At 35.3% G+C, this 20,902-nt stretch overlaps 1 protein-coding gene across 1 annotated transcript in view; it reads right to left on the bottom strand.

Annotated features, from left to right (window-relative positions):
- Nucleotides 1–20,902, bottom strand: part of LOC150102439 (1-phosphatidylinositol 4,5-bisphosphate phosphodiesterase classes I and II-like) — a 900,535-nt gene that overhangs the window by 415,597 nt on the left and 464,036 nt on the right. The window contains exons 7-8 of the mRNA XM_090399636.1: nt 16,243–16,343; nt 4,484–4,650 (exon numbers count right to left, since the gene is read on the bottom strand). Coding sequence (XP_090255762.1) covers nt 4,484–4,650; nt 16,243–16,343 — 268 coding nt within the window. The remainder of the gene's footprint in view (nt 1–4,483; nt 4,651–16,242; nt 16,344–20,902) is intronic.

Genomic DNA, 20,902 nt, shown 5'->3' on the forward strand with positions numbered 1-20,902 from the left:
GATATTGGAAATCTGGAGTGTTGGTTATGTAGAGCATTTCAGGGAATGTAGATTACAGAGTTTGGTGGATAGGAGAAAAAGAGGAGATATGATAGTGTCAAGCTAGTTAAGGGATTCTACCAGATCAATACAGAAGGAATTATAAAATGAGTGAACATTAAGATGGGAAGAACGAGTGGTCATCCCTGAAAGTTGAACAAAGATGTAAGGAATGGATTTTTTTTTTTATGCAGAGAGTTGTTGGTGAGTGGAATGCACTGCTGCATTGTGAATTCAGGGAGTGTACATAACTTTAAAGTTCATTATAATAAACATGTTGCTGGTTGAGTAGGCCTCCCACGATGAGTCCATTGACTCCGTGGAGGTTACTGAAATAATAATGATATATATATATATATTATGAATGAAATATGATATCAATTTATCAATAAAATGTTGTAAACATGTATATGGTAATGACTGCTACTATAACATTCTCAGCTGGGGGATTTGAAGGCAATGTCAAAAAGAGAAAAATGTCAAAGATCATGAATCAGAGACTATATCATACAACGTAACAGTAGCATCGTATGCCCAGTTCGGTTGGGTGTGCTGTCGTGGCTTATGTAACCCATGGTACAAAATTCACATAAGTTTCACCATATTCTTGCATTTTTATCGATGTACGATAAAGCGTGGCCCAACAATCTGCCATTTTATTGTTTTAAAGTTGATAGAACTGCTATAAGTTAGTCTTTGCACAGTGTTCTGGTTAGTAGTTACGATAGCGAGTAAGAAGTTTTCAAAGACTGATCGTAATTTGTTGCAGTAGAGAGTTGTATACTTCTTCAAAAATGAGCAAAGAGAAAAATAAAGCTTACAAGCAAAAATTTAGGAGGGAGTGGTTGCAAATGGGAATGTTTAGTAAATGGTTGTGTGAAGTTCCTGGTGATACTACAAAAGTTTTGCAGACGTGATGCAGAACAACTGCTAAATATTGTCAGCTTGTAAAGCATAGCGAAACTAAGAAACATCTTGCTGCAGTTCCATATAAGGCTGTTCCTATTACAAATATGCTTGTGAACTTTGACGGTAGGTTAGCGTTATTTCTTTGCTGTCGCTCATCATTCAACAGCTGTGATCATCTAATAGATCTTTGCAAAAATATTATCCCAGACAGTCAAATTATGCCAAAGGTAAAAATGCACTGAACTAAGTGCTCTGCAATTGTAAAGAATATTCTAAGTGAGCATTTTGAAGATCTAATTGCAGACATTGGAGATGAAAGTTTCAGTTTGCTAACAGACAAATCGAATGATATCACAGTGAATAAGATTTTAGGAATGACCATCATTTATTATAGCAGGAAATTCAACAAAATTATGCATACATTTCTGAGCATGGTGGTTCTAGAAAAGTGTGATGCTAGTAGTATTTTGGCTGCACTGAAAAAAGAGCTCTTGACCAAGAAACTGGACATTAAAAATCTCATTGCAATCGGTACAGACAATGCCGGTGTTATGGTTGGTGTCAATAATGGAGTTTATGAACAACTGAAGGCATATATTCCCTCCTTAATTTTAATTAGATATGTATGCCATTCATTACAACTGGCAATGTCTCACAGTTGTGCAGAATATCTCCCAAGAAAATTAGAATTTTAGTTGCTGAAATGTATAAGTGGGCTTCACATTCTTCTTCAAGACAAGAGCATACAAAAAAACTATCAACGAAAATGATGCTCCTCTGAAAATCGTAAACAATTGTGTGACAAGGTGGCTCTCCATTGAACCTGCAGTAGACAGAATTCTCAGCCAGTGGTTGGAATTAAAAATTCACTTCGAAGTCGTGATTGTGACTGAGAAATGTTACAAAGCTCAAATTTTGTGGGAGATGTACAAAGATGAAAGGAATCTGTTGTATCCTTTATTTTTGCATCTTGTTCTAGTTCAAGTTCAGCAAGTTAACAAAAATTTTGCTAACTTGCTGAACTTTTGCATCTAACAGTGTGGATAAGATGAGATTAATGCTCTATTGCTAATATGTTAGTGCTACCATCATCCACAGTCGACCCTCTAGAGTCAGAGATTGATGACTATTTGAATTCCAGTCCAAATCTTGGTTACAGATTTGAAAGAAAAATTTCAGAGTTGATGATACAAAAGAAAACAACGCAAAATGATGAGCGAAATCTTAGAAGTAGAACAAGACAGTTTCTTCTTGGTCTCTTCAAACAGCTTAAGCAAAGGTTGCCTAAAAACTTTAATATTTTAAGAATGATGTCTTCTTTTTCTGTTGACAATATCCTAAAACATATAAAAGAACCTGCTACTCCAATCTTAGAAATAATGCTGAAAACAGAAAAAGATGTTGCTGCTGCTGAATACCAGTACAATACTATCCACTTAAATAGATGGACAAATATAGAAAACACTGAATTATTCTGGACTGAAGTATGAGAATATAAAGATGCATCTGGAATGAATCCATTTAAAGAAATTGCTCAGTGTGCAATAAATTTATTAATACTGCCAAATTCTAATGTGGAAATTGAACGAATTTTTGGTTCCATGAATGTACTTAAAACTAAATTAAGAAACAAGATGGAATTGCCAATGCTGATAGCTGTTTTGTCAGTCAAGTATGGCCTCAGGCATAACAACAAGTGCTGTACAGACTATCATTTACCAGCATCTACACTGAGTAATATTGGAACGATGGCCATATATAATAAAGCTGAAACTCTAAGTGAAAATGTGGGTGAATTAAGCGCAGAAGACCACATGGAAGATGTATTTAGTCACTTATACACAAGTATCACTTCAACTTGAATACAGTAACTTAAAAGTATCAGCTACTACTTTTAAAATTTTAGCTTCAAATTTTTATTTTTAACTCCTTTTAGCTCTTTTTTTTTTTTTTTTTTTTTTTTTAAGATTTAGTTGTTTTTAGTAATTTTCATTTGACAACACTAGTCATGAGTATCTGAAATGATCTAACAAGAGATTTGAAAATGTCAGAGGATCATTCCTTGGTTCTTATTAAGTGTGCTATGTGAAAAGATGACCATGGTTGATTCTCTGAAGCAGCCAGAAAAGGTTATGTGTTTGATCTCTAAAGGGGATTTCTGGATTATCAAATCCTGAACTTATCCATGGTACTAATACCAATGCTATAGGAAAACAACCTTCATGGGTGTAAAAAAAAGCCCACTGAATAACATTCAAAGATTAAAAAAAATTGGAAATTTTTTTCATCTTCATCCTCAAAACCTTAAAAGATGTGAGGAATTCATGTTCTTTTAAAATATTTGTTATTAACTCTCCCTCTCCACAAGGTCTCCATGTAATCATATACAGATGGTTGGATAAATGGTAATCTACTATTTATCCAACCATCAAAACAGGATTCTTCAGTTAATTGACTCATGTATTGTCAATCGAATTCTGGTTGAGCACCATGTAATTTTTACTTCATCAGATCTACATTATCTGATCTTTAATAACTTTAGTTTAATCCTTTATCCAAGTGTAAGCAAACAAAGTTTGCACATGAAAATATCTTCAGGACTGAGGTAGGGTGGTGCAACACCAGGAAACTCCAAGCAAAGGTGAACCAAGCTCTCATCACTCCTTGTCTCAGTATCTCCCAAAATGCAAAGCACATCTCCTTGCAGACATGTATACTGATATGCATTAAGGGAAGGGCTACTACCCAGACCGGTTTCGCCCTTTATTGAGGGCTCATCAGTGGGAGGCAGACCCAAACGTGGAGATACTAAGGCAGAAACAATCTTGCTGGTGTGATAACTGAAGGGTTGGATAAACAGCAGATTACTGTAATTAGTCTATCAAAATCATTAACATACATTATCACTTTGTCATAAGATATATCTTGTTTAACAATGAAATATCATTGAAAATTTACAATTAATTAGGAATTTTATTTGGTAATCCCACATAGGAGAGGCTATTCAACATATAGCATATTACACTAGTATTGTGGATGTGCAGAGAGTTGATATATATATATATATATTTTTTTTCTTCTTTTGTTGCATGCATATATAATAATAAAAAAAATAAAATAAAAATAACAGTAATAAAATAAAAAAAAAAAAATACAAACCCATTATGTGATAGTTATTAACATAATGAGATAATTTCAGTTATCTAAATCTGAAACTGTTCTAGTGATGTAATATCAAAGTTTTTTTCAAGCCACTTCACATCCAATAAGTAGAGCAGCAGCTTTGCACTGGGCAATGAAATCTATCTACTACTTAAAGACATTAACAAACAACCATAATAAAGTAGGATTTGAACATGTTAGCTGAAGAATGAAGACGCTACCACTCAGCCAATAAGACTGGCCTAGTTATCATAATACAAAGATGATCCTTTAAATACCAAAGCTTGGACACTTTAAATTTGAATAAATGGGACATAATATTATAATAATCTTACTGTAGGAAGAGTGAATCATTTAATGCAAAGAGAGTTACCTTTCTGTGCATAGCTTTTGTTTGGTTCATACTGTTTAATTAAATCACGACTGCGAGCAGGATTAGCATATGGATATAATATTTCATTGAGGCGAGGATCTCGTTGTTCTTTGTTAAGAAAGTCTACAAGTTGGTCCACTGACATTCCTTTCTTTCTGTTTCCACACCTGTAAAAATTATTAACACTAAAATGAATATGATAAAGAAATATTTATGGCATTAAAATGAACCAATATATCATCAATATCCAATTTTATAGTATATTTTATAATATTAACTATTTTTAATATTTATACAATAAATATTAGTATCTTACACTAGGTACAATATTCATATTGGTTTCCAGTGGCTTGAAATTGTGGGGGTGCTGCAACTTTCGAAATATACATACACACTGTAAGTATAGTGTATACGTGTTTGGATAGAATATCAAAATTATGGTAAAAAATTTAAAAAAAAATTAAACATGAAACAATATTGTTTATTATCGATAAAATTATACAGCTTAGTATGATTCAAAATTACTTTAAAATAAAATATATTCTTCTTGTTTTGTTTCATGAAAAAATTGTTTATTATCGATAAAAGTATAGTTTAGTATAATTCAAAATTACTTAAAAATAAAATACATCATCATAACCTCAATAATGTTCTAAAATAAAAACTATAACAAATGTTATGTCTTTAATTGTAATGTCCATATATTTAAAGAGACAGAGTAAACACGATAAGCACTACGAACACTCTACTACTGGCGCAAACTGCATATAAACAACAGTGGAACTGCGCGATGGACAGTGCTGCATTACGCTAATAGTTCGCATCTCACTATGATGTGCATATGCTTGTGTGCGTAGCAATATGACACTGTGGTAAACACAGTGCTGCTAGCATCCTTCGCCCTCCTAAGTGCTACAAGATGGACTTTTATTATTTTTTATACAAAATAAGAGAATTGTATAGGATTGTTGATGATAAAATTAAATATTACAAGCAAATATAAATAAATTAATAAATAAATTTATATATCAAGAAAAACTGGGGGTGCTGCAGTTCTGCAGTACCTATGCACCAGCCGTCCTAGTTGGTTTCTAACCTTCCATTTTAGCTTTATAACATATAATCAAGAAGAGTGGAAACTTGTGCTCTAAGATAACAAAAAAAAAAAAAAAAAAGTTAAAAACTTTCAGTGTCGACCAAGTAAATATCCTGTACATCATGAGTAGTATCTGTTATTTAAACACAGTTTACTAGAATATGATGCTGAGTGTATTTGTAATGCAAAATCAATTAAACAACAGAGTGGAAGTTTAAGATTAGAGTAGATGTATTTTTTCAATATCTTCTATACAATCACCTGCCATTGATAATCCTTACCAGTAGAGTTTCAAGAAATGCACTGATATTCAAACTTGTGCTTATTAATTACTAAGAGTATCTTCCTCTCCTTTGCCTGATTAAAATCCAAAGAAGCAACAATGAGCAGTTTGAGATGTCTGGCTTTAGTATGCAATGAACAATTCATTCCATATCTTCATCTCATACAAGTATAGTTATGATAACTATTTTTTTTTAATTTTTGAATTGTTAATCTAAAGATTAGCCATGGTATGACAATAGCAAGCTGAGACACAAATAGACTTGTGATTGCAAATAATTCACTGGGAAGATAATATACGAGAAATGGTGCACAATATGCTAGCACTATTTCTCCTACATTGTATGGGACAATTTTGATGGTTGAAAGGATTTGTACTTGCAGGATGGATGGGTTTGGTGTTGCTAGGTGCTTGGTTGGAGAAACCAACATTCACTGAAAGAGTGAATAATCAGGGAAACGAGATGTTTCTGAGTGACTGCAACAGAAAGTGCATATATGCATTAAATTTTTAAAAGATCAAACTGTGAGTACAATGATCAAGGGAAGGAGAGAGTGAGAGAAAGAAGGAGGAGGAGGAGGAGTAAGTTAGGGATAACCCTAGGAATAGTGGGACTAATTTTGTGAAGAAAGAAAAGTGAAAACTGTGGAAATTTGATATAGCTAGAGATGAGAAATCAACACCAGCTTTACCAGCTAAACCAGTGGTCGCCAAAGTGGTCGATATCGACCCCTGGGGGTCGATATAACATTGTTAGGAGTCGGTTGGGGGTTGATAGAAAAATATAAGACATCATTGTACGGGTAATATTTAATTCGGTTAACTTGGATTACCTCCATCCTGAATGAAAACGCAATTAAGAGTGAATCGTGGGAACAGTGACATGAATAGGACCTGTAAGATGGAGCAAGGTCATGAAATTAGTTACGGGGGCCAATCAAGTAGGCCAAAATGACGTATTTACCAATAAACGGATGTCGGTGGTTCCCGCCCGGCCGGCGCGGCGGGAGCGAGATGGCAACACGCGCACGGCTGCTTATTTACTTATACTTACACGTATTCGATCCCAGTCTCATTTTTGCGCATCGACATACAAGTGAGCTTTAATGTTCTAAAATTCATCAACATACATATTATAATTCAATCGTTATTCATTCACGAACTAAACTTCTCTATGTTGAAGAGTTGAGCAGGGCTGGTAGTAATACCAGTGATATTACTAGTGATAGTAGTAGTAATAGTAATATAATAATATATACTATATTATACATACAATAAACACTGTAACTATAAAATAAACAATCTAAAAACTCACATAAGCGACTTTTTCACTTGTCCTATTATAATTACGTAATAGTAAAATAGAGGGGGTCGATAAAACGTCAAGAAACTCTTGAAGGGGTGGATGGTCAAAGTAGTTTGGCAACCCCTGATCTAAACTAATCAGGTTTTAAAAGTTGCCTCATTACTCATCATATACTAATGTCAGAAGTATCAGGAATAAAGCCAATGAATTATGAGGTTTGACAGATGTACTGGGAACAAAAACAATTGCATTAGTGAGACCTGGCTGATGGAAGAGCATATCTTCACATAAAGGAATGTGGGAGGTTCAGGATGAGGGAGTATTGCTAATGACTACACAGGAATTAAATCCACAAAAGAGACATCTCCAATGCTTGTAATAATATAAGTAATATAGGCAAATGATCTGAGGCTGTTTGGTGTCAGATAAACAATACCAAGACAAAACAGTGGCTGCTAAACATTTGGATTCTCTAACGAGGTCTATGAGCCATACAGAGAGATGACCTCACAGATGCACAGAGAGTTATCATTATAGATGACTTCAACTAATATGATATAGACTGAAGGAGATGAGGAAAAGAGAATTTATAGAATTACTCAGGGATAACCACCTTAAGCGGCATGATGGAAGGAATTCACGGCAAAGAACACTATATCTAGTAACAGTATATCTGTCTATAAACGAGATGACTGTTATGCTACCAATTGGTTAGGATTATCATGCAATTTTGACTTGGAAGGGTGCTACTGTATGTGAGAACATTTTTTAAGAAGGAGCATATGTAGAAAAATAAGGCAGATTATTGCAGTAAGTTAAAAGGGCTTCAGAGTGCTTTCAAATGTGAAACTGCATTGGTAGAGTTGGTAAATTTGAAAGTTAAGAAAATGAATCATCGTCATCATAATGCCAATTTTTAGTTCTTTTAAAACATCTTCATTTTTTTTTTGTCTAATCATTTGTATTTTGCAGTTCTTCATATGAATCTCATTTCGCTTGTTACTGTCATTAAATTCCTGATGTGTACCTTCAGTGGACGTACAGGATATTGGAAAGACTTTTATTGGGATTATGTTGATCAAGTGCATATAATAAACAACTAAGTTATACCAACTAAGTCTGTTGGCATCTTCAGGGTACATAACTGATGTATGGCACTAAAAAGTAAAAAACTGTTACAAACTATAATCAACCGATTCCAATTATATTAAACAAAGAAAAGAGCGCGTACAATACATTCATAGAGCGTGGATGATATCACTTCTTGTTATTTAGGAACATTCTATAGTTGGCACTATAATTCAGTTCTGGCGAGTTGAAGGATCTGATAAGGGTCTTCCAAATCACGGGCAAGATTAGTCCTTGGTTCCTGTTAAGGTTTTGTATACAGCGGGCAACTGTTGTGGCCTCCTTAAAAATTCGGGAGCGGAAGTCCTCCTCCATGTAAGGAATTGTGCTTCTATCCCACTCTATGGTATGGTTCGTTCTTGAGAAATGAAAAGCTAACCCCGATTTTTCTTCTCTGTTATTATTGACGTCACCTATGTGTTCTTTTTGCCTAATTTCAAGGCTCCTTGAAGTTTGGCCAATGTAATTCAAGCCGCACGAGCATGGTATGTTATAAACTCCAGCATATTTGGAGAAAGGATGGCTATCTTTTGGAGATTTTAAGAACTGTCTAATCGTTTCTGTGGGTTTAAAGGCCACTCTTATTTTATGTGGTCTAAGGAGTCTAGCAATCTTATTGGAAACTGTCCCTAAGTATGGAATGACGATGGTAGAAATATAATGTACATCATCTTGTTGTCTTTGTCGCGGTTCAGAGAAAAGTATCTTGCGGACGAGTCTTCGAGGAAATCCATTCATGGTAAGGTTGTAGATATCAGGGATAGTTTTTCCTGGAGGTCTTGTTGATCTGTTGTAAGGAGAGAGGCATGGTTCTTCAGCATGTGTACAATACTAAGTTTCTGAGAAATGTGGTGGCAGGAAGTGAAATGTAAATAACGTCCTGTATTGGTAGGTTTGCGGCAAACTGAGAGGTTGATACCACCATTCGGAAGCTTCTTAATTAAAGTGTCCAGAAATGATAATTGGTTATGTTCTTCAAGTTCTAGAGTGAATTTGATTGTGTGGTGTAGAGAGTTGATTTTGTTAAGAAAGTCGAACAGGTCCTTTTTTGTGTGGTTCCAAATGATAAAGATATCGTCCATGTATCTCCACCATACTGTGGGTTTAGGGTCTGTTTGAGTTAAGATTTTACTTTCAAAATCCTCCATAAAGAGATCAGCACAAGATGGAGAGAGGGGCTACCCATTGGAAGGCCAGTCAATTGTTGATATATGGTTTTATTCCATAAGAAAAAGTTTGATGTTAAACAATGACGGAACAGAGAAGTAATGTCTTGAGGGAGCAAACTTCCTAAAATGTTGATGACTTCCTCCACAGGGATGTTAGCGAATATAGATGTAACATCCAGGCTGGCGAGTAAATCTGTATTGGAGATAGAGATGTTGTTCAGTTTCTCAACGAAATGTTGCGAATTTCATATATAAGTGTCCGAATTATGAATGTGAGGTTTGAGGAGGCCTGCCAGGTGTTTAGATAACAGAAAAGTTGGCAAATTGATTCCATCCACAATCGGCCGTAGTGGTATTCCATTTTTGTGTACCTTAGGAGCGCCATATAGTCTTGGTGTTAGTGGATGCATGGATTTCATGGATCCATGTTCAATCCAAAGGACCTGTTCGACTTTCTTAACAAAATCAACTCTCTACACTACACAATTAAATTCATTCTAGAACTTGAAGAAGATAACCAATTATCATTTCTGGACACTTTAATTAAGAAGCTTCCGAATGGTGGTATCAACCCTCTCAGTTTACCGCAAACCAACCAATACAGGACGTTATTTACATTTCACTTCCTCACACCACATTTCTCAGAAACTTAGTATGGTACACATGTTGAAGAACCGTGCCTCTCTCCTTACAACAGATCAACAAGACCTCCAGGAAGAACTATCCCTGATATCCACCAACCTTACCATGAATGGATTTCCTCGAAGACTCGTCTACAAGATACTTTTCTCTGAACCCCAACAAAGACAACAAGATGATGTACATTATATTTCTACCATTGTCATTCCATACTTAGGGACAGTTTCCAATAAGATTGCTAGACTCCTTAGACCACATAAAATAAGAGTGGCCTTTAAACCCACAGAAACAATTAGACAATTCTTATGATCTCCAAAAGATAGCCATCCTTTCTCCAAATATGCTGGAGTTTATAACATACCATGCTCGTGCGGCTTGAATTACATCGGCCAAACTTCAAGGAGCCTTGAAATTAGGCAAAAAGAACACATAGGTGACGTCAATAATAACAGAGAAGAAAAATCGGGGTTAGCTTTTCATTTCTCAAGAACGAACCATGCCATAGAGTGGGATAGAAGCACAAATCCTTGCATGGAGGAGGACTTCCGCTCCCGAATTTTTAAGGAGGCCACAACAGTTGCCCGCTGTATACAAAACCTTAACAGGAACCAAGGACTAATCTTGCCCGTGATCTGGAAGACCCTTATCAGATCCTTCAACTCGCCAGAACTGAATTATAGTGCCAACTATAGAACGTTCCTAAATAACAACAAGTGATATCATCCACGCTCTATGAAAGTATCGTACGCGCTCTTTTTCTTTGTTTAATATAATTGGAATCGGTTGATTATAGTTTGTAACAGTTTTTTACTTTTTAATGCCGTACATCAGTTATGTACCCTGAAGATGCCAACAGACTTAGTTGGTGAAACTAGTTGGTATAACTTAGTTGTTTATTATATGCACTTGATCAATATAATCCCAATAAAAGTCTTTTTGGTCAAGAAAATTAAATGTTTTTTTAACATGTACAGGATATTATTATAGTACTACATAAAAAAGTTACATCATTAATAACTTCCTCTTGATAATTTTTCACCAAATTAATCTGTTAACTGACAAGAATAATATTATTAGATATTACTTTTTTTTAGTCTTCTAAGGCACTTTTTACTGTATTAATCCAGCTAGATCTTGATCATCTTCAAGATCTTTTCTGTACCATCCTGAGAAAGAACACTTGTTTTGCTAACCTTTCCCCTCCCATTCTGTTTAAGTGATATCATACCAACTGAGATTAGCTCTGCTAACATATCCCTGAATGCTAACAATGTCAAGTTCTTTCCTAATATCCTTGTTTTTAATACAATAATACTACCACAGATGCCATCTGTTCACTCCCCATAATCTTTCTCAGAACTCTCATAACATTTGATCAAATGTTATTATTATTATTAATTATTATTATTGCACCTTCCATAGAGTCAGTAGACTCATCGTGGGAGGTTCATTCAACTGACAACATATCATACCAAATCTTAAAATCCTTAACACTCCTTGTATTAACAACACATTCTGGTAATGTATTCTATTCACTTATAATTCTCCATGTAAAAAATCTACTCTTCACCACACTCTTACATAAATTCCAGGGATGACCTCTGGTTTTCCCCTCTCTCATCTTTTACTCTTTTTATAATCTCATCTGGGTTAATCCAATAAAATGCTCTCACTAACTTAAATGTCTCTATCATATCACCTCTTTTCTTCCTATCCACCAAACTCTGCAATTCACATTTTTTCAACTTTATACAGTGGCACAACCACTTCCTTATCCCTACATGTTCAAGTATTTCATATCATAGCAGCACTATGATGCGCAGCCTTTGCAACACTAGCAATATGTTCTCTAAACTTCCCACTGTCAATCATCACTCCCAAATCTCTAATCTCATCCACTTCCTACAATACGGCACCAATGATATAGTACACAGCCCTTATATTTCTGCCTTCCAAAATGCAACACGTTGCATTTGTTGATATTAAAACTACAACCCCAACTCCTTTGCCCAAGTATAAAGTCTGTTCAAATCTTCCTGAAGGGAATTAACAGCAGCAGTGCTACTTATAATTCTTCCCAACTTTGCATCATCAACAAACAACTGAAGCCCACTCAGTTCACATGATATATTGCTTACAAACAAGTTAAACAACAGGGGCCCAAAAACAGAATCATGGGGCAGGCCACTGGTTACCCTCCTTTTTTTGAGATACTGCTCCATCATACATGACCTGCTGGTATCATTCAGAGAGCCAATCTCCAATCCACCTAACCAACATGGATTGGAGATTGGCTCTCTATGGATTGAAGAAATGGCTATCTATTTCCATCCTATGCAGCCTGTACACTGACTTTTCATGTGGTAATCTATCAAATGCTTTTGCAAAGTCCAAGAATATCACTATATGATTCTTACTTATCTAACACACCCATTATCCTATCATAAAATGCAAGTAAATTGCTAAAACAGTACCGACCCTTTACAAATCCATGCTGACCATAATAAAGAATTATGCCCATGAACCCAATACTGTATTCTATTATATTCTTAATCAATCTCTCCAACACCTTGGCCACAACCACAGTTATACAGAATGGTCTATAATTGTAAACTTCTGTTCTAGAACCATGCTTGGAGTGGTACTATTTTGCTTCTTTCCAATCCTTAGAAACACTATCCACTGCAATACTTTCATTAAATAATCAGGTCAAGGGCATAGCCAACTGTGGTGCACATTGCTTAAGAATAAATGGTGATATGTCATCTATTCCCACAATCTTATTAACATCTTACCCAACCAATTCCTGATATACCTCTGATTCTTTCACTTCCAATTCTCCTAATACTTACCTCCCTTCTATATATTGCACACCATCATTTACACCAGAATGATACATGCTGATAAAATGCTCATTCAATAATTCCACTATATCCTTTGCAACTGTTATTCTGCTGCCATGACTATCCACCAGCGTCAATCTGCCATAATTATTCTCTCTCTTGCTTGCCATATAGCGTAAAAATTCCCTTGACCTTGGCCTGACCAGCCAATCTCCACTTATACTGTATCTTTTCATGCTTGTCACCTTTCTAGTCTGCACTTTATACTCTTTATGGATCTGATCACGACCAACTGTCTTGTACCTCTTTCACAATATTTTCTTTTCTAGCACAGCTTGCTTGATTTCACTGTTCATTTCACACCTAAATGTTTTATTTATAACCCAGCTCTCAGATCCATAAGTTAAAATTGGTGTTTGAACACTGTCTTGTATACACAGATTTTAGTGTTGTGACTAATTTTTCTCTTATTCCATCTTAATTTATTTAGTTGACTTCCTACCATACCAGCTTTGCTAATTCTGTTGTATATTTACATATTTATTTTGACATCTTCACTACAAATTTACATAAATGTTTTACTTGTTCTATAGATTCTCCATTCAGGATGCAGCTGATGCTTTCAATGTTTTTACCTATTTTCATTGTCTTTGTCTTTTTTATTGTTGATTTTCATTATTATTATTATTATCCTAAGATCCCATGGAGTCACAGACTCATCTAGGAGGTCCCTTTTGTCATAAACACAGTTTATCCTAATGTGCCTTAAACATACTCGAATTCTCTGCAGACACCATGCTCTCAGGCAATGCCCTCCAATCATTCCCAATTCTCCATGCAAAAAACCACTTCTCACTTCTTTGCTCACACCATCTTTGTACATCTTCCAGGAATAACCTCTTGTTCTTTTCCAATCTCCTACCATTTTATGAAAAACCCCTACAACATTAATCCTATAACAACCACTTACCAACTTGTACATTTCTATCATATCACCCATCTTCCTCCTATCCACCAGACTGTAAATTGCATCGTTTCAAGCTTATTAGAGTTCAACACTATTAGAGTTCAGAGATGTCAGAATAGATGTTTAATTAATTACCATATTTTTCCGTGTATAAGATGCCTCCATATATAAGACGAACCCTACTTTTTCGAACCAAATTAAGAAATCAATATTTTAAACATCTCCACTGTCTAATCATATCAGTGGAAGGAGGTCCAAACTGTCTCTTTGAAGCTTTATTTCCATGTTCTTTTGCGCAATTGATGACGTTTAACTTGAATTTTGAAGAATATGACAATCGTTTTTTATTTTTGGACATTTTTATGGGCTAGTGCTCAAAATATTGTTAATGCATTAACTTACCCCGCCAACAAGTTGAAGATGAATGAATGCTTTCAGAGTTCTGATTGGTTTATTCAGAATCAGCTGTTAATGATGTCAATTGGCAGAGTTAGCAAGGCTAATGATTGGCAGAAGCCTGTTCACGGAGACAAGGTACCGGCAGTTTCCCCATGGCAACCGCGGGTGTCTCAACAGATTACTCCCGTGTATAAGACAACCCCCAATTTTTGGTCTAAAAATTTTAGAAAAACGTATCGTCTTATATACGGAAAAATAATAAATAACAAAAATATAAAAAAATTATAAACAATTAACAGCAATCACTTCCCGAAACTTAGAAATTGGCATACAGTCTGTCTGATTAAGATTAGGATGGTAGCATAGGACTTCACACGTTTCAAAAATAGACAATCAAATTTGAACCTGTTATAGTGTAGCATCTTGGTATGGTTCCAGTGAACTCTGTGTCTAGTATTGATGACATAATCCAAAAATAATCCAAATTTCATAATCCAAAAATCTTATATAATCTTGATGTTCTTCTACTATTAGATTCTTCAATTCTAATAGTAGAAGAATGGCCAGTCTGTCCAAAGTAGCAAAGATGATAAGAACAGGGTATTTGATAAACACCAAGCAAGGATAAAGGTGGTGGTTAAGATGACAACTTCTGGGCTGGTATGAAGGTGGTTTACAAATTATAGCTGTGAAGGGTCCTTGCTATTGGTTCAGATGTTCCTTTAAGGTAAGGTATGCTGATCCTTTTAACATCAGGTTACAGTCTGGAAGAGGGATGATAATTATCAAATATTTTCTATCCATTAAGTAATAAGTAAGTTTCATTTTATAGAAGAACAAATTGTGCATGCTCGGTGTAACAAGGCTTTTGATAATACCTATTTTTTGTGAAGAATGATGATGATGTGAAGACGCATGGATATATCTGCTCATAAAGGATGGCTGCCTGTAAACAGAAAATTCAATATTACCATTGAAGATGAATTCTGGTAGCTTGATTTAGCTGCAGTTTGGGTTTCTGTTAAGAGCAGGAGGTCTGGTGTGAATGTTTGCAAGTGGTGATGAATATCATTTATGTTAGAATTTATGCCAGCAACATTTGTTAAAGTGGATGCAATTTTTTTTTTTTTTTTTTTTTTTTTGTAGGGATTCTAATAAGTCTGGAATATATGTACTTGGTTTGACTTGTTTGAACAAACTGGTTGTCAAGGGAGATTTATTTTGATCTCAGTGTCACCATCACTGTTTGTTTCATTCTTGGTTTATTGATGGATGAAAGGAAAGAGTAGGGACATGTAGTGTAAGTCTCCAATACCACCACTTGGACTTCCTCTATAAGCACGACCTGTGAGAGTATGTGTGATCGTAGGATTATATGCCAAATGACCGGAAGGCATCCTGGCTGATTATTGGCAGTTTTAGTCCTGTATAGTATCTGATGGCTGCCTGCAGTACCACTGTTTTCACTGATGTACCCTCAAAACAGAGGAGGTTCTGGGTCTCTAAACATGTTTAGTATGCCCTTGAAGGGTATTACTCGCACTGCATGGAGAAGAGAGGGAGGGAGAGAGAAAGATGACTGGAACTTCTGCTCTGGAGGCCAAACATAGCCTTTGACACTTCAGGTTACAACAAGCAGAATGGTGGTTATGTTTTACTGGCAATGAAGGTCATCTAGAAGATATTCTTACAAGTTGTTGTTGTCCTCAAAGATGTACAAATGTTCTTACAAATAATTTGTAGGATCATGTATATAGCTGGGATCAGTTTAATTTCTACAAATTATAAATATCATTACCAAATAAAAATTGTGGATTTTAATAAGTTATGTACAAGATGTCCAGGTAAAAGAATGTCATTTTATTTTATAAGATTAATTCTGGTAAGACAGAATTTCATAAATACAGTACTTACAAATGACGTACTTACAAACTCTCAAAAATATTACCAACTTCTTCCCTTCCTGTTAGATGATGATAGAAGTTCCAGTACAGTTCAAGAGTAAACTTTTCTGGATTAATACTGTCATTCTAAATAAAGTTAAAAGAATTCATTTTAATCAATATTAGTATATTTCAACATAATATTTTCTCATTTATTAAGTTTTATCACTATAAATTCTCAAAGTACTTTCAGTTAATTTTCATGAAATACAGTACAAGTAACTGAATAACAACACCCTTGCACTGTATTGTATAAGCAGTACTCAGGTATCTTACCAGCCAAAGTTTTTGAATGATAATCTGGCATCATTCTCATGATCTGGATTTATGTTTGGAATAATGACTATTTTTGGATAGCACAGTCTTTTATCTTATGTGGATATGTAACTATGTATTCTGAAAATTTTGCAATCCAAGAGCCGCTGTATTAGAGTTGAAAGAATGATATGACTATGTGCTCTTTAAATGGAAAAACTTAAGATGTGAGGAACTCCTATAAGGACTTTTCAATTGTGAATGTAAATCCTTCAAGTGGAAAGGCCTGCCTTAAAATCTTCTTTAGACAGGCTTGTACAGAAGCAGAATATTTCACTCCTCTTAGAAATTAGCACTTCTTCCTTCCTCCCGCTTCAAAACAGGAATTTCCAGTTTCTCCTTCTTTTTGTTTACTATCTAGCTAACTGGCCAAATTTCAGTGTAAGCATGAATGTTTGTGAATGTCTTACATGCAGATGAATTTCACTACTCAGCCCAAGACCACTGCTCTGCATACTGGAGGTGCAAGAAGTAGCCTGAAAAAGTTTCAAGTCTGGTTTCTAGCACAAGGCTTCTGGATTATTTAACCCTTATTCCATTCATGGTACCAACATTTATGACGTCAATGACCTTTCACGGGAGGGATTTGCATTAAAAAAAAACGATTTGAAACAAATGTCCAAAATGTACTGACTGCTTAAAGAATCATGTTTAACAAATTATGGGTAGTGCTACATATGCAAAAAGTAGCATTTCATACCAATGGACATAATTGGTAGCATAAATGTTAAGGATGCATTATTACACACTGGAAATATATATTCTTAACTATGATTATGTTATAAAACAGTTAAAATTAATTTTTCATTAGAAAAATTAATTTTCATTAATTAGATTTCTTCCACATTTACTTTACCAACATTTGCAGTATAAACATCAACCTAAATGATGTACACCAACAACTAATCTTCTGTTTTTGACAAAACTCCAAATCTTTGCAACAATAACAACAACAACCATGGTCCATCTTAACTATCCAAGCTATATCTGGTATAGTACCTTCCACTGCAAGGGTGATTGATATACCTGTGCTTTTGTGCAATACAATACCTTGTCAGAGAATGATTAATCTTGAATCTTCCCTTTATGACCTTCTGTGGCTTAAGATTTCCTTTCCTCTTTATGTATCATTCATCTACTGTCTCTACCATTCTCCCATTTCGAAAATCATTCTTATGCTTGAAGCTTGATTTCCTGCAATCCAAATTCCCTAAGAGTCAAGTCATCTAATGTCTACAAAATTCTAACTGGCTCCCTTTTTCCAACTCTGCTGACCAAGCTGGAAGAGAAGTGGAGTTATTTGCTGTAAACAAAGGCATAAAGCAGATCATTCCTCTCACAACCAGAATTCTGACAATCTTCTCCACTCACCAATCGCCATGAATATTTCTTCAAGCATTCTACCTTCCAGGTACATGGCTGAAGTGACTGCCTCCTCTTTGGTACCTCAGATCACAATCTTACCCAAGTTTCAACTCTACTGGAATACTCTCCTCTCAGTCATTCACAACCTCAAGTACTTTAGCATTATAACAATGCCAAGTTGGAAGACTTCTAAAATTTTCACTCCTTTCATGGTAAGACTACTGTTTCTCCCTTCTCTGCAGCAGATACTTCTTGTGATCTTATAACAGAAGTTACAAGTTATATCCATATTTGAATGAAAGCATTCATTCTCCTCCACTCTATTCAAAATTCCCATCCTAATATATCCAAGCTGCAGTTTTCCAAAAAAAAAAAAAAAAAAAAATGTGCCTGGATATTGCAAGAAAAAAACTCAGCTTATTATGAGTGTGGCTTGAGACAAACTTCCAGGTGGAATCCTAAAACACCTGCAAACTCATCATTAACAACAAAATTATGTCTGACATTGAAAGAGCTAAATGTAGAAAACTGCCACCTGTACCTCCTCTGCTCAACTGACCAAGCTTTGCACTTCCTCAGCCAGCCCATCCTGGCTGTTGGAGTTGGATGCGACTTTTGTCCACCTATGCTTCAAGCTCTTCACTGCCCAAGTGGCAGTTTTGCAACATCACTTAAAGATAAAGTTGATCTCCTGACATCATTCTTCTCATTCAACTCCTACATAGATTATGAAGATGAATCACCTCCTTTGTCATGAAAATTGTATAGCATGCCTCATGTATCCTTCCACCAGAAAGACATGAAGAATCTTGAAAAATCAGAATGCCAAATATTCTAGTTCTGATGGAATTCCACCAGTTATGGTCAAGATATGGGATAATGAATTAGCACCTGTTCTTTGTCATCTATACACTATATTATACTCAGCTGGCATCTGCCCTACAGCATGGCGGCAAGCCCATATATAGTCAACCTAAGAAAGGTGATAAAAGTGTCTACCTTCAAACTATTGACCTACTGCTCTCATCTCAGTGTTGCTTACATTAATGGAGAAAGTCAACTATTTCAACACCTGAAGAACCTTCAACTAATCAGTGATCACCACTATGCTTTGTCAATCAAGTTCCCCAGTAGGGAAAAAAAAAATGGTTGTTTGCAGAAACCTGTGCTGCTGCATTTGACATTTCCAAGGCATTTAAGAGGATTTGGCATCAAGAGCTTCTAAGCAAATTGACACTTTATTGTCTGTCTTCCTCCTCAAGTCATTCCCTATGTGTAATAGTGGAAGGTGTTCTCTCTTCAGATTTTTCTATTAATGCAGGTGTTCTTCACGGCTCTTGTTTCATTCATCTTCTTACAAGGGTGATCTGAAAAGTGTTGCCATCTACGGCTTCGGCCATAGATGGCAACACTATCTGCAAGATTTTTTTTTTGTAAGTTGGTACATCTGTCATAAGCATCCATGCGAAATTGCAAGTCATTCTATCAAGTAGTTTGTTTTATACAGCTGTCTGAAGCAAGAGTGTTGTCTGTATTCCTTGAAATGGATAAAATTGAGTATCGGGCAGTTATAAATTTCTTTGTAAAAGAAGATTTAACGCCAAAAGAAATTCATTCGAAGTTCATAAACGTTTATGGGCACTCTTCTCCTTTGTTTTCGACAATTAAGAAATAGACTGCTGAGTTTAAACATGGCTGTACCAGCCATGTGAAGGATGTCCAAAAAGTGTAATAACACTAGAAATCATTGATCAAGTGCACGATATGGTATTGGATGACCAGCGAAAGAATGTGAAGGATATATTTTGCATGAGGAATTTCAAATAAAAAAGCTTTGCGTAAGATGGGTGCCACACTTGCCCACAGTAGATCAAAAACGCACTCGGATGAAAATCTCTGAACAGTGCTTGGAGCGTTTTAACAAGAATAAAACTTATTTTGTGTCGATTTATTACTATGGATGAGACTTGGATTCACCATTACACACCAGAATCCAAACAGCAGTCAAAACAGTGGACAGAAGCCAGTTGTTCAGCGCCAAAGAAGACAAAGTCGGTTCCATTAGCAGGAAAGGTCACAGCATCAGTGTTTTGGGAGGCTAAAGGCATTTTGTTTATTAATTATCTTGAAAAGAGTAAAACAATAACAAAATATTATTCTGATCTTTTAACCAGACTAGACGAAAAAATTCGTGAGAAAGGACCAGGTTTGCAGAAGAAAAAAATCATCTTTCATCAGGACAATGCACCTGCCCACAAAGGTGTTTTGGCAATAGAAAAATTAAGGAATCTGCACTATGAACTGTTGGTACATCCACCCTATTTCCCAGATTTGGCTCCCTCTGATTTCTATTTCTTCCCAAAACTAAAACTCTTCACTGGTCATAGTTTTTCTTTGAATCAAGAGGTAATTGCAGCTGTAGAGGGGTAATTTGCAAGATCTTACTGAGAATCTCTATAGAGATGGGATAATGGTGCTGGAGCATCGCTGGAATAAATGTATTAGTCTTAAGGGAGATTATATTGAAAAATAAAAATAAAAATAATTTAGAAATTATAAATTTGTGTTTTCATTGTTATGCTGAGAACTTTTTGGACCACCCTTGGAATCACATATCTTATCTTTGATTTATAGCAAAGCTTTGGAAGTTATTCATCATTTATTACTAAGGAGAAGAAATTAGATAGCCAGGATTTTGCTCTTAGTCCAAGATGAGTAAGGAAATCTGGAAGGATGTCATCAATACCAGGAGCTTTACTTGATTTAGTTAATTTGAAGGTTGCATCAATTTCATCTAGAGTTATTGAATTGGAGTTTACTGTAGATGTAGGACACGATAAACCTCGGGGTTTTTTTTTTTTTTTTTTTTTTTTTGTAAAGATGATGGATCTCTTTTTTTGGTATTTGTGGGAATTTTGGGTTTAGCTTTTTGTGCTAAGATTTTTGTAATACTGTTAAGGTTTACT

This window comes from Typopeltis vanoorti, chromosome 10 (genome assembly GCF_054136105.1).
Source record: "Typopeltis vanoorti isolate ZY-2024b chromosome 10, IOZ_Tvanoo_1.0, whole genome shotgun sequence".
NCBI lineage: Eukaryota > Metazoa > Arthropoda > Arachnida > Uropygi > Thelyphonidae > Typopeltis > Typopeltis vanoorti.